The 12,642-nt window shown below is 39.7% G+C and overlaps 1 protein-coding gene across 15 annotated transcripts in view; it reads right to left on the reverse strand.

Moving 5' to 3' along the window:
• Positions 1–6,963, reverse strand: part of PUM1 (pumilio RNA binding family member 1) — a 122,038-nt gene extending 115,075 nt beyond the window's left edge. For 13 of the 15 annotated variants that reach the window (XM_070459070.1, XM_070459069.1, XM_020882798.2 and 10 more), the window contains exons 1-2: positions 6,856–6,963; positions 2,461–2,834 (exon numbers count right to left, since the gene is read on the reverse strand). In XM_070459070.1, coding sequence (XP_070315171.1) covers positions 2,461–2,823 — 363 coding nt within the window. In that variant the 5' untranslated portion in view covers positions 2,824–2,834; positions 6,856–6,963. Of the gene's footprint in view, positions 1–2,460; positions 2,835–6,855 lie in introns of those variants that run through there. The other 2 variants (XM_070459068.1, XM_020882799.2) reach the window with 1 other exon arrangement.
• Between the last annotated feature and the right edge of the window lie 5,679 nt (positions 6,964–12,642).

Genomic DNA, 12,642 nt, shown 5'->3' on the forward strand with positions numbered 1-12,642 from the left:
ACTCTTCAATTATATTACACTTATCATTGCTTCTTGTCCAAGTGGTCACTATCTACTGCCATGTATTTCTAGCAGAACAGCTAAGCTCTGAGACTCACTGCTTTACTTTATGGTCTTCCCTCACTCAGTCAACACCAAAACCACCAAGTTATAATAACTCTAATGACTACAGGAGAGGTAATGTGTGGGTGGTCCCCACTGCAACACAGCAACCACCTAATGCAGTTCCCGAATGCTGCTCATCATACCATGTACCCAGACCAACAGAAATGCGGGTGATAAATGCCAAGTCCAAGTTGAGTCATTGGTTTAGGCCCCCCTAGGTGTGGAACAGGTTTTGCCATTTAACATTAACATCGATTTGCTAACTGACCTGGATAAAACTGGTCAGAAAGTCAGATGTGATTCCATATGATAGGGCTCAGCCCTAGAGTCCAGAGTATGTCTTCACAGCACAGCACAACTAGAGTTTCTCCCTCCGCCCCCCCCGCAGCCAGATTTTAGATCTTGAAGCTCTGCCAAGGGCTGACCCAGAGTTTGACTTGACCACCTAGCAAAGTACAAAACAAGCACCTTGATTCTTCTTTCAGTTTTTATCCATCAGTCCATCGTTAGGAAAGCCAACACAAGATTTTACAGATCTATAATATAAATTATAATATATACTTTAAAAACCAATGGTCATGATTTTTAAATAATGTTTAACCAAAAAAGGCAAAAATTACAGGCATTCCACCTTTGCTCCCTAGACAGATACCATCCAAATTAACCACCTCCTACCTTGGTTTCACCCTACACACACAGCTACCTACAACTCAAATTCAACACATGTTCTACGGAACTTAATCACCTTGTCCCCAAACCAGATTCCCCTCTATATTCCTTTTCCTCTATTACTCCATTTTCCCAGGGACCTAAACTTTCAAATTCAATCACCAAATTCTATGCATTTCTCAGTCTTATCCCATCTTTTCCACTGCTCACACCAGGGCTATCAGAGTACTAATCTAGTGTCAGCTCTTATCCACTCCAATCTCTTATTGCCAACTCAACCTTCCCAAAACACTACTGGATAAAAACCACTCCATACACACTAAAAATCCTGCTGCCTAGTGAATTAAACCTTAGCCTGGCACTCAAGGTCCTTATCTTTGTGACAATGTCCTTTTTCCCCCAGCTTTATTTTAAAGCCATAGGATTATGAGTTCATGCATTCAATAACCTTCTTCTGAAACTCTATCACATACCAAATTCTAGGAACTAGGAACTGGGATACTGAGATGATAAAATTTGATCTCCACCTCCAAGATTTAAGCAAACAGGAAACAAAGTACCTTAAGTAATAGATACATAACAAAAAATGTACTAAGTGCCCAAGAAGAAGCCCCCTACACCTCATTTTTTTTCCTCATATTTCTGAGTATTGCTTACCTACACATAATAGATGTTAATGAAGTAGCACTGATACTGATGACTGTTCCACTAAACCAAAGACCTGCGAACAACATGCTCAATAATTTGTTAACTAACAAGATTCCACCTCCTCATTTCTACTATGGTAAAGAACTGTGGTACACCGGCTGTCTGGAAAGGTCAAGGGGAAGCATAACTGAGTGTGCTTGTGCCTAATTTATTTCTGAAGAACAGAAGCACGAGAACCCGTCATGAAAGACGTCAATTCTTTCTGCTAGTCAGTACTCAGATATTGGCAAAATAAAACTTTTGCAAATTCAACCTATACCCTGTTCCAAAGAATAACCAGATGAAAACATTCTAACCCTTTCATCACTATCAAGAAGTTAGGAAACAAGTGTCAGGCTAAACTCTCTTCTCAGTAAAATATGCTGTGATTCCAGCTATAGTTTTGGTTAGTAAAAGCAAGCACGTTAAAATTCACCAAACGAAACAAGCATTTACAAGAGGACAAAAATGGTTAAAACCTAAAAGCTGCAACCACTCCTTTCTAACACAAAACATTAGATATAATCAGTTCCATGTCAAATTTCACTTCAGCAGCTGATTTTTTTGTATCAACTTCCTTCTGCTTTCAACTATAACATTTTAAACACAAAAGTCACCAATACCCAACAGGAACGGCTCTAAAATATGTATTTAGCTTATAAACAGCTCAAATAGATCTTAAAAGATTCTATGTTAAAATGAAAAAAGTATTCTTTGTTTAAAAAGTATACTCAGAAAAGGAATGTGCACATTAAAGTTTAAGTCTTTTTTTTCTTTTCTAATGAATTGGTCATTTGCTCTTTAGCACCACCAGAACGATAAATGACTCAGTGACAACATAACAACAATCATCCTTTAAAACAAGTGACTGCTTAGTTTAGACCAAATGAAATCATTAGCAATTTAGGCTTTTTTAAAGACATTCACTGAAAGCAGGCATCCTAAGTGGACAGTGATTATAAAAAGAGTTTCAAAACTGAAATAGTGAACTTTTTTTACCTGATGTTCTGCATGAATGTTATCCCCAGTAGGCCATCGATGTTTGCTATTATTATAGCCGCCTCCACCACTTCCTCCTCCCCCAAGCTGCTCACCATGCTGCCTCTGAAAGAAGTAGTCCACCATAGCGTCGTCCTGGGAACGGCCTGCAACTCCTATGGATCCTGGGACAGGGCTGGAGTGTGTCCCAGCTGCAAGAGCCTGATTTGCAGCTGGTTGTGGCTGCGCTTGCGACCCTGTTCCAGATGTCAAAACAACAGGCATGTTGGGATTAGCTGGTTCTTGAGGGTGATGTTTCAGGTGGGGGCTGAAAGAGTCCTGCCAAAGCACTGCTTTTCTCTTCAAGACACATGCAACGCTCATTCCACCAACACCTAAGGACAAACAGGTTACAAATGTTTACAATTTGCATTTCTTAAACATAACTTGATATATGCACCAAGATAAAAATGGGAGCCCCCTGGCTTTTGCAATCTATCATCTAAAATAATTTCTACCAAGCAGCTAAATGTTTCATGACATATACACAGCTTTCTAAATTGAAACCTCTATTTTGAAGTTGCTGTGTGTGTGTGTGTGTGTGTGTGTGTGTATGGAAATAACTGTAGTAGGTGACAGGCACTGACAAGAAATTGAGATCAGGACTCAACATGGCAACTTCAGGGAAACTTATGTTGGTACCAAAGGTTAACAGTATGGAATTAGACTTTAATAACTCCTCTAACTTATTTACACCTTAAGCCAATTGTAGCAGATACTTTTAAAACGAATAAGAGTTTTACAAAATATCCCTTTACAGCTGGAGCAGACATATACTAATAAACCAAACAAAAATCCAAACCCCATATATAATTAGCAATGACTCAGTGTCGAAGCTTGAAAGGATCCTTTAAAATGTCCGACGTATTCGAAGGATACTCTCTGAAAAAACTAAGGCCCCCTGACTAAGTAAGGACAGCAACAGAATGTTCTTAGCCTGAAACTTTTCAGCTGCTGTACATGGGAAAGATAAACTCTAAATTTTTACCAATGACTTACAATTATAACTATAATCACATCATCTTTCTACTAAAATTCTGACTCCTACAAAGTCAGAGACAAACTAAATTCACTCCCCCTGTGTAGAAAGTCTCACTGTAAAAAAAAAGAAAGAAAAAAAAGAAATGCTTCAAAACAATAATAACTGTACGGCAAATATACTGCAGACATTTGCTAGTCATTCCTGTTTTACAGATAAAAACACTAACGTATAGAGGAAAAGTTATGTGAAGTGCCCAAGGTCATTCAACTACTGAGCTGTAGAAAAGGGATTCAAATCCAAATCTGTACACATCCAAAACTAGTTCTTTCTATAAAGCCCTTGCTACTTTCTCTCACTTGCATCTGCTATTCTTCTCTAGAAGGATCAACCAAAAACCTCCAAAATGTTACTATAAAACACCACTTTCAAGTTTTCTTAAAATCAAAATTTACATTTGTACAAAACATACAAATTGTCAGCCTATAGGTGCTTAAAAAAAAAAAGTGCTTCAAAATAATTATCAGTTAGCAACTAGAACACACCTGTCCACAGCCACTAGAAGCTAATTTCAAGGCTATCAACCTAACAGTCCATTACAAATGCCATATCTCCCTTTAGCCTTACTGTGACAATCCATAAACAGACTCACAAGATTTATAAGAAATCTTTTAAATTATTTCTCTTTATAGAATAAACATCCTGATAAAGAAGCATTTGCTTCTCGCAACTAATTCATGTTTTAAAAGACACCGGAATTTTTAATATTTTTCAAAGCCGAATTTGGAAATGCATAGTTTCAGTTAACAATTCCAATCCATCAGAACTTTAACTGGAGTAATCCAGCTTCCTAAACTGCAGTTTCTGCTTTCATCAACAGTCATGTTCATGCTTAAACACGAAAATCAGAAAGTCACAGCTTACCATCGGTACTAGCACAGTCCTAACCAGCCTAATGCCTTTCTCTTTGATTTTCAAAAGAACTCACTGCCCTCTCATTACCAACAGTAGCCAGTCCCATTCTATTCCACAAGGGACTATCAGTCTAACAGTCTGTGTTGTAGAGCTAACCAGGAGTCCCAAAACTAAAATTTTACCACTAAACTTCCCTGAGCCTGTTTCCTCATCTAGAAAATGGAAGAAATCCTTCCTTTATGACTCACAAATGCTTTTTAATCAAAATAATACATATAAAAGTTAGTAAATTTAAAGTCACATACTGAGGCCCTGGGAATTCAGTCACCACCAGTTAAAGCAATAGAGCTCCAGTACCTAAGAGGATTCCTAAAATAGCAAATACAATCTTTTGTGAAATAAGATTTGCCATAATACTTATCTAACGAAGAACTTACATATGAAAAAGGTATTCACCATTGAAATACACCGACCACAACTTCATTCTCTAAAGGCAATGGTATGGGGGTAGCGGGAGAGTTCCTATGAAAATGTTCAAACAAAACAATTGGCTTTTGTAAAGCTATCTGTATGCCCTGAGACTTCCTGCTTTACCTAATGAGGCAAGGCAGTTTCTCAAACAAGAGAAAACCTGGCAGAAGGGACATTTTGAAAGTTAGCAAATACCTAAGCAATTAACAAGTGTCTTGGGTAATTTTGAAGTATCTTGGAAACTATCAGCATAAAAATTAAGAAATCAGTCACTTAAATATTCAAAAACATTTAAATTGCTGATGCCTTTTAAAGAACTCTCAAACCCACTAAAAAGTTATGTGAAGCACTTGAAATGTGACTTTTTTCCCCAAATGATACATTAAAAAAGTATTTGTAAGCAACTAAAAAAAGTTCTGAATTTTAGTTACTCTTCCATAGTTTTCAAACTGTTTTCACCAAAGTTGTTATTTTTCTTTAGTCTTGTTTTTAATATCACTAACAGGTTTTATTTCAAACAAAGGAACATGATCTAATCTATCCACCACTCACCTTTTATTTACAAAATGCTTTGTGGTTTAAAAGGTGTTTATTTTTACCACACTGGGGAAAAAAAAATTCTGTGGTCATAAATTTATTTTAAAGCAGTTCATCTCAACCCAAACTAAACTTCAAACACAACTTCAAAAAGCCGTGGCCTTGAACAAAACGAATCCATTTGGGGCTAAGGCAAAAGGAAGAGTTCAAAATCCAGTGTGTATTTCCCAAAAATCCAGATAAAGAATCAAGAGCCCCCAAGAGTGTTTTTTGTAAAGTTAAAACTAGCAATGGGTCAAATGTTTATTTTGCTTACTAAAACTGCATTGGGAGCCACCTCTGTTTCGGTGAGTCTTGGATGTGTTTTTCATAAAACAAACAAAACGCTAAAACTACAAACCTACGGTTTCAGAAGTAACAGATTTTAAAAAATAGAACCCCCAAAAAGCTTCATAAAACCCCATTCTTAATCTCTGGCAGAGTAGGAAGTGAACGAATTGTTACAGACAACTAAGAACAGTGTTTTCTCAATTGGACAACGAAGAGTAACAATTTATCAAGTTATGGGAAGGATAAAACCTTTCCTGGTAATGTTGTGGGGGAGGGGGGCATATAGTGGGGGGGGGGGGGTTACGCGAGCGTATTCCTCACTAGACGTGGGAGTGGTAGTGACAAATATTAAGAAACGATTTATGTTTACCAAGAACGTCCGTGAGGACTAAAACTATCTAGTACTGTGTATCTGTTTATCTACTACAGATGCACGAACCTCTCTTTGAGTTAAGACAGACACGCACCAATACAGACAGGCTCAAAGAGGAAGAACCCACCAGAAACAAGCTCTCACGGAAACAAAAGGCCACAAGTACTCAGGAACCTAAAAAGCGATCTGAAACTTCCTGATCGCCTACTTCTCCACATTTAAGGCTCGCAAAGTTCCCCCATGGTGGATCTCGCCTGCAGACAAGGGCCACGGCTGCTTCTAAAGCGATTTATTGTTCCTCCTGCTTCGGCGCAGCCACGGAAGCTCAAGAAGTCGAAGAAATCCAGGGTGGTACAGAATTACACTTCATGGCCACACACAAGACTCGGGCTTCGCAAACCCATCAAAAAAGCAACCCGAATGGCAACATCAATCTTCAGGGGGCCCCAACGGGGCCAAGCAGAAATGTAGAGGCACATCTCTGCCCAGGGCCCGGGCCTAAACCCCCGGCATTTTCCTCGCTTCGACCCTGCTCCCCACCCCCTCCCTCCTTTGATAACAATAGGGGCCTTGCTGCTGACTCCAAAACATGTACGAGGAACAGCGAGTGAGAAGCCTCAGCCAGGGCCCCGGCGGCTTTTCCAAAGCCCTTCTCACCCCCGCAACTGCTCTCAAACACCAATACAAAGGGACAATCTGCTCGCTGGGGGTCCGGAGCAGCGTTTAGAGCTAGCGGGGTGCGGATACTCACGGGCGGAGCGGTAGGATGAAGATGGATTTCAGCCCCCCGATCTTCTCTCTCCGGCGCTCTCGCTCCCCCTTACCTTTCACTCCGACAACATGGCGGCCCACTGGGGACTGGGCTGGCGCGGTGCATCATGGGATAGGCTCGGGCCCCGGCTCCGGCGGTGGCAGCTGCATGTGCGGAGAAGGCAGGCTGCTCTGGAACAGGTTGCCTGGTTGCCATGCCAACCCGGGGCCTGTGTGAACTTGGGAAACTCGCTGGCAACACAACCGCTGCGCGCGCGAGTTCCCTACCGCAAGACAAGCGTGCGTCGCCGCGGCGGACAGAAGGCGGAGTCCCGCGGGCAGGCACTGGAGCGCCCAGGGTGCGCGGATCTTGGCCCAGCACCGCAAGGATCTGGGCGCGCGGGGTCAGAGCAGTGACCTCAGCCGCGGTGCCATCCACCCCGGCGCCCTCCCAACTTCGCCTCCAGGGCTAATGGACGCTTACTCCAAGACTCTGGCCCGAGAGGTGCTGGGTTCAAACTCCGTTGCCGCAGCTTTCAGCTCTGGCATTATTTAATCTTACTGCCTACGTTGCCCCATTTGAAAAATTCAGAGGAAAATGAAAATTGCTACTTAACAGCATTGCCCTAAGGATTAGTGAATAATATGGTCCATTTAATAATGTGAAATGCTTAGTACAGTGCCTGAGACTGGTAAACAGGCCCGATAAAGAATTTGCGGGAGTTTGGGAAAGACCCTAATGCCAGGAAAGATTGAAAGCAAAAGGGGAAGAGAGCGGCAAAGGGCGAGATGGTTGGACAGCATCATCCACTTCATGGGCCTCAATTGGAGCAAACTCTGGGAGATAGTGGACAGAGTGCTAATGTGCTACAATCCATGGAGTCTCAGAGAGTCGGACTCAGCCACTGAACAGCAATAACAAGCGCAAGCGGAAAGTGCAGGACCCCTTGTTCAAAATTGTTAATAAACTTCAAGAAAGACATAGCAGAATATTAACATAAACCAAAGATGCAAAGCCGACTTTGTAAGCATTGATTCAGTGTTAGCTGATGTTGTTCTGTCCAGTCCGGAAAATAGAAATTTGAGCATTTGATGAAAGCGATTTTTCAAAATCAGTATTTGATAAAGGGTTAGTCGTTCAGTGGTGTCTCACTCTTTGCAACCCCATACACTGTAACCGGCCAGGCTCTTTCCATGGGATTCTCCAGACAAGAATACTGGAGTGGGCTGTGATTTCCTTCTCCAGGTATTTGATATATATTTATATCATTTCCAATATATATTTCCTTCTCCAGGTATTTATATAGCTATTATAACTCAAACTAAACCCAAGATGAATCGAAAACATAGGCAAACCACAACTCTGTAAAAAATCAGAAGAGATTATAAGGGGAGAAAGTTTTTAAATAGAAAGGGAGAATGTTTATAATGAATCAAAATCAATAATTCTCTTTAGAATTAGAAATTTAAACGTCTATATAGTAAGAGTGCCACCATCAATGCATAAATGAGAAAATAGCTTTAAAGTATAATACTAGTGGTAGACAAATGGTTAATCTTCAAGATAAATACTGAAATTCTCTAATCAATTAAAAAAGAGAATTTTGAAAAAAGAGAGAGCACAATCCAGACATGGAAAACAAACTTACAGCTACCAAAGGGGAACTGGGGAAGGGATAAATTAGGAGTTAGGGATTAACAGGTAGATATTATTGTATATAAAACAGATAACCAACAAGGACCTACTGTATAGCACAGAGAACTACACTCAATATTTTGTAGTAACTTATAGGGGAAAAGAATATAAAAAGAATATATATATATATATATATATATATATATATATATATATAAAACTGAATCACTGTACTGCATATCTGAAAGTAACACAACATTGTAAATCAACTATACCTCAGTTTAGAAAATAAAGAAAAGACTTTCGGACTCTGTGGGAGAAGGTGAGGGTGGGATGTTTTGAGAAAACAGCATGGAAACATGTATATTATCAAGGGTGAAACAGATCACCAGCCCAGGTTGGATGCATGAGACAAGTGCTCAGGTGCACTGGGAAGACCCAGAGGAATGGGGTGGGGAGGGAGGTGGGAGGGGGGATCCGGATGGGGAATGCATGTAAATCCATGGCTGATTCATGTCAATGTATGGCAAAAACCACTACAATATTGTAAAGTAATTAGCCTCCAACTAATAAAAATAAATGGAAAAAAATAATAATAAAAAATTTAAAAAGAATAAAAAAGAAAATAAAGAAAAGGAGTAATCCAAAACAGACCTGAAATCACTAGTGGCTAATAAACACAGAAAAGATAACCTGGGACTGATGAGTGGGGGGTGGGTAGGGATGAGAGGGGACTTATAGTAGGTATGGGTTTCTTTGGGGGGTATTGACAAAAGTTTAAAATTAGACTGTAATGGTGGTTGCACAACCCTGAGAATACACTAAAAACCATTGAACTTTGTGTGCATTAAAAGATAAAGTTTATAGTATATGAAATATATCTCAATAAAGCTATAAAAATAAGAATAAGTAATAAAAAATGCAACTTTGAAATATAATATTTCATCTATTAAACTGGCAAAAATTTAAATAATCACTAAATCCTGTTTTGGCAGGTTTAGTGAGGAAATCAGCACTCATATTGTTTATATTATTTAAGGAGATATTACTTTTAATGTTATTTTTATTTAAAAGATAAAAGTGAGAATTTTATTTCTGAAAAAGAAGAGAAGACTTGGAAGTTAGAGATCAGAGCTCTGCTACTCCGCAGCTGTGTGACCTTGGATGTATTCCTGAGTGTGACCTCATTTGCAAAATGAGGGTTTCCATACTTTGGACCGCAAGGAGATCCGAGCAGTCCATCCTAAAGGAAATCAGTCCTCAATATTCATTGGAAGGACTGATGCTGACGCTGAAACTTTGGTCACCTGATGCGTGGAGCTGACTCATTTGAAAAGACCCTGATGCTGGGAAAGAGTGAAGGTGGGAGAAGGGGACGACAGAGGATGAGATGGTTGGATGGCATCACCAACTCGATGGACATGAGTATGAGTAAATTCAGGGAGTTGGTGATGGACAAGGAGGCATGGTGTGCTGCAGTCCATGGGATCGCAAAGAGTCAGACTTGACTGAGTGACTGAACTGAACTGATACCCATAGGACAATTACAAGAGTTAAATAAACTAATATATATAAAGTGCCTGACATAGAATTAGCATTCACTAAATGTAGCTGTTTTATTGTGGTTGTAGGTTCATTTCTGCATCCCCAGAGAGCAACTTATCAAAGCACAGGGACGTTGTTCGTTAAGTATTTGTTAAAGGAATGACTTCAACAGCCATTTAGAGTGACAGCTCTCAAATCCAACAGTCCTAAAAACTAATATGTTGTATTCAGAGATCCAGCTCTTTAGCCAGGCCAGAAGTTACTTAACTCTCTGAGCCTCTGTTTTTCTCCCATGGAACATAAGGTTAATATAACATCACTAAGTGTAATTTTTTTTTTAAGGGTAATAAAGCAGAAAATGCATTTAGCCCTATGGGGCCAGGACAGTGGAATGTGCTGAGTAGCCAAATTAGAAAAACATATAAGAGGAGAAAACTTAGGTGACATGAGAAAATTACAAAATTGCCAGAACTTTACCAGGCTGTATGTTCTGTGATTATATTCTGATATCCATGATTAACTCAGTTTTAAGCTTTAGCTTTCATTACTCAGATTCCATTATCAGTTTGGCCACAGTCATATGGAACCATGCCCCATGCAGGCCTCTCCTCCATCAAAATCTATACTCCCAACAGAAAACCAACCTTCCATCCCTGCTTTCCCTTATATAACCTGAGGTCCCAAAAATAACTCTATCAGAACATCACTTGCAACAGACTCATAAGACATCTTATTATCAAATGCTTATTTACGTGCCATGCACTGCAAAACTTTTACATACAGTATTTCATTTAAAAGTCTCCGCATACCTATGACATGGAGAACATTATTTCCATTTAAAAATGAGAAAACCAAGACTTGGAACGTTACGGAAACAAATTAGTATTTATCCAAGCAAGTTATCTAAGGTTATTTGCTGAGAGTTGTCTGGTCAGAAGCCTCTTGTTGTTGTTTAGTTGCTCAGTCGTGTCCAACTCTTTTGTGACCCCATGGACTGTAGCTCACCAGACTCCTCTGTCCGTGGGATTTCCCAGGCAAGAATACTGGAGTGGGTTGCCATTTTCTTCTCCAGGGGATCTTCTCTATCCAGGGGTTGAACCTGGGTCTCCTGCATTGCAGGCAGATTCTTTACCACCTGAGCCATCAGGGAAGCCCAGAAGTTTGGCTTAATCATTCCTAGATCTTGAAATCTTTACAATTCAGTCAATTAAACCCATGCATAACAGATAATGTAATTGTCAAAATTTTCAAAAACCAAAAATCTAATCAAACTGACCTGGTTGAGGATTAGGATTTGAGAAGTGTTTTGATTTAATCAGTAAAAACCTAATCCAGTCCATTGTAACCTGAATCAGACTAAGAGAGATCTCAGATAGAAATATTTAGTGAAGGCCATTCAAGAAGCCCTGGTTCAAGAATTTCCAATGTTACCTCTTTGTTCATAAGGAAGTGGTTGTCAAGTTGTGATCTGAAGCACACTGGTGAGTCAGCAAACCTGGCCCATGATGACAGCTGAGAAAAACTCCTGGAGAGAACAAATGCTGTTCAGTTCCACAAACTTTCATTCTTTCTTATAGCCAATACTATCGGATGATAAATGTTACGATAATGTGGTATTTGTACACTGAATGCAAAGCACTCTCAAGCAACGTTGGAACACCTCCAATTTTCTGGAAAGATGTTTGTTATCAGTGCTGATTTGTGTTGCTTTTTCAACTGTGTTACATTTGAGTTTTTGTGTATTTGTAGACTTTCCCTTGGGTGGTACTTCCGCTCATTGTTTTGGTGCTTGGCTAATTGTTCCACTGTTAGCATTTCCATTGTAATTTTGTTTCTTAGCAAATCTTGGTTATTAGAGTGCTTTTCCCATAGGAAGGTAGGAGGGAAGGTTTGGGCTGTTCCAGCATGGGTGACTAAGCAATTCCAACCAACTCTCCCACTGAGGAAAACTAGTAAAACTGGAAAAATCTGAAAATCTCCTCTTGAAATCATCAAAAAGTTAATAAGTTAGTGAAGAATTAACTGAGCCAGGATCTGGGAAAGGAGAGGAACTGAGGAATGTAAGCCCTACAAATAGGACTACTAGTCTTTCTGAGGTGCAGTTAAGAGCCTGGGTACTTCCCAGAACAGAGATCGGAGTCCAGAACCAGCTAAGAGAGAAAGCACCTAGTAAACAGGTCTCACTTGAGACTTGGATCCTAAAGGATTATAGCCTAAAAGCAAATATGCATAGAGTAGACAAGGTCTTACAGATTGAAACTCAGCTTCAAAATATCTGAAACCCTGAAATTGTCTGAATGATCCCAGCATGCCAATGCCCAAATACTTGGCAGAAAACAAAGTGAATCCTCTGGAACTTTAATTATTTCTATGAAAAATTATGCAAATGTATTTATTTCACAAGCAAAAATAATTAGGTATACTGGAAGACAAGATAACATGAACAAAAGCACAGCACAACAGTGACACAATTAAAAAGGCACGCCAAAGTGCCTCATATTGTAGTCATCACATTGTTTATTGTGTTCAAGAAGAGAAATGGAAGGTTTATAATTCTGGTAGTAAAGTGTAAAGTATACACCATAACCGATTCTATGACTGACCCAA

The sequence above is a fragment of the Odocoileus virginianus genome, chromosome 30 (assembly GCF_023699985.2).
Source record: "Odocoileus virginianus isolate 20LAN1187 ecotype Illinois chromosome 30, Ovbor_1.2, whole genome shotgun sequence".
NCBI lineage: Eukaryota > Metazoa > Chordata > Mammalia > Artiodactyla > Cervidae > Odocoileus > Odocoileus virginianus.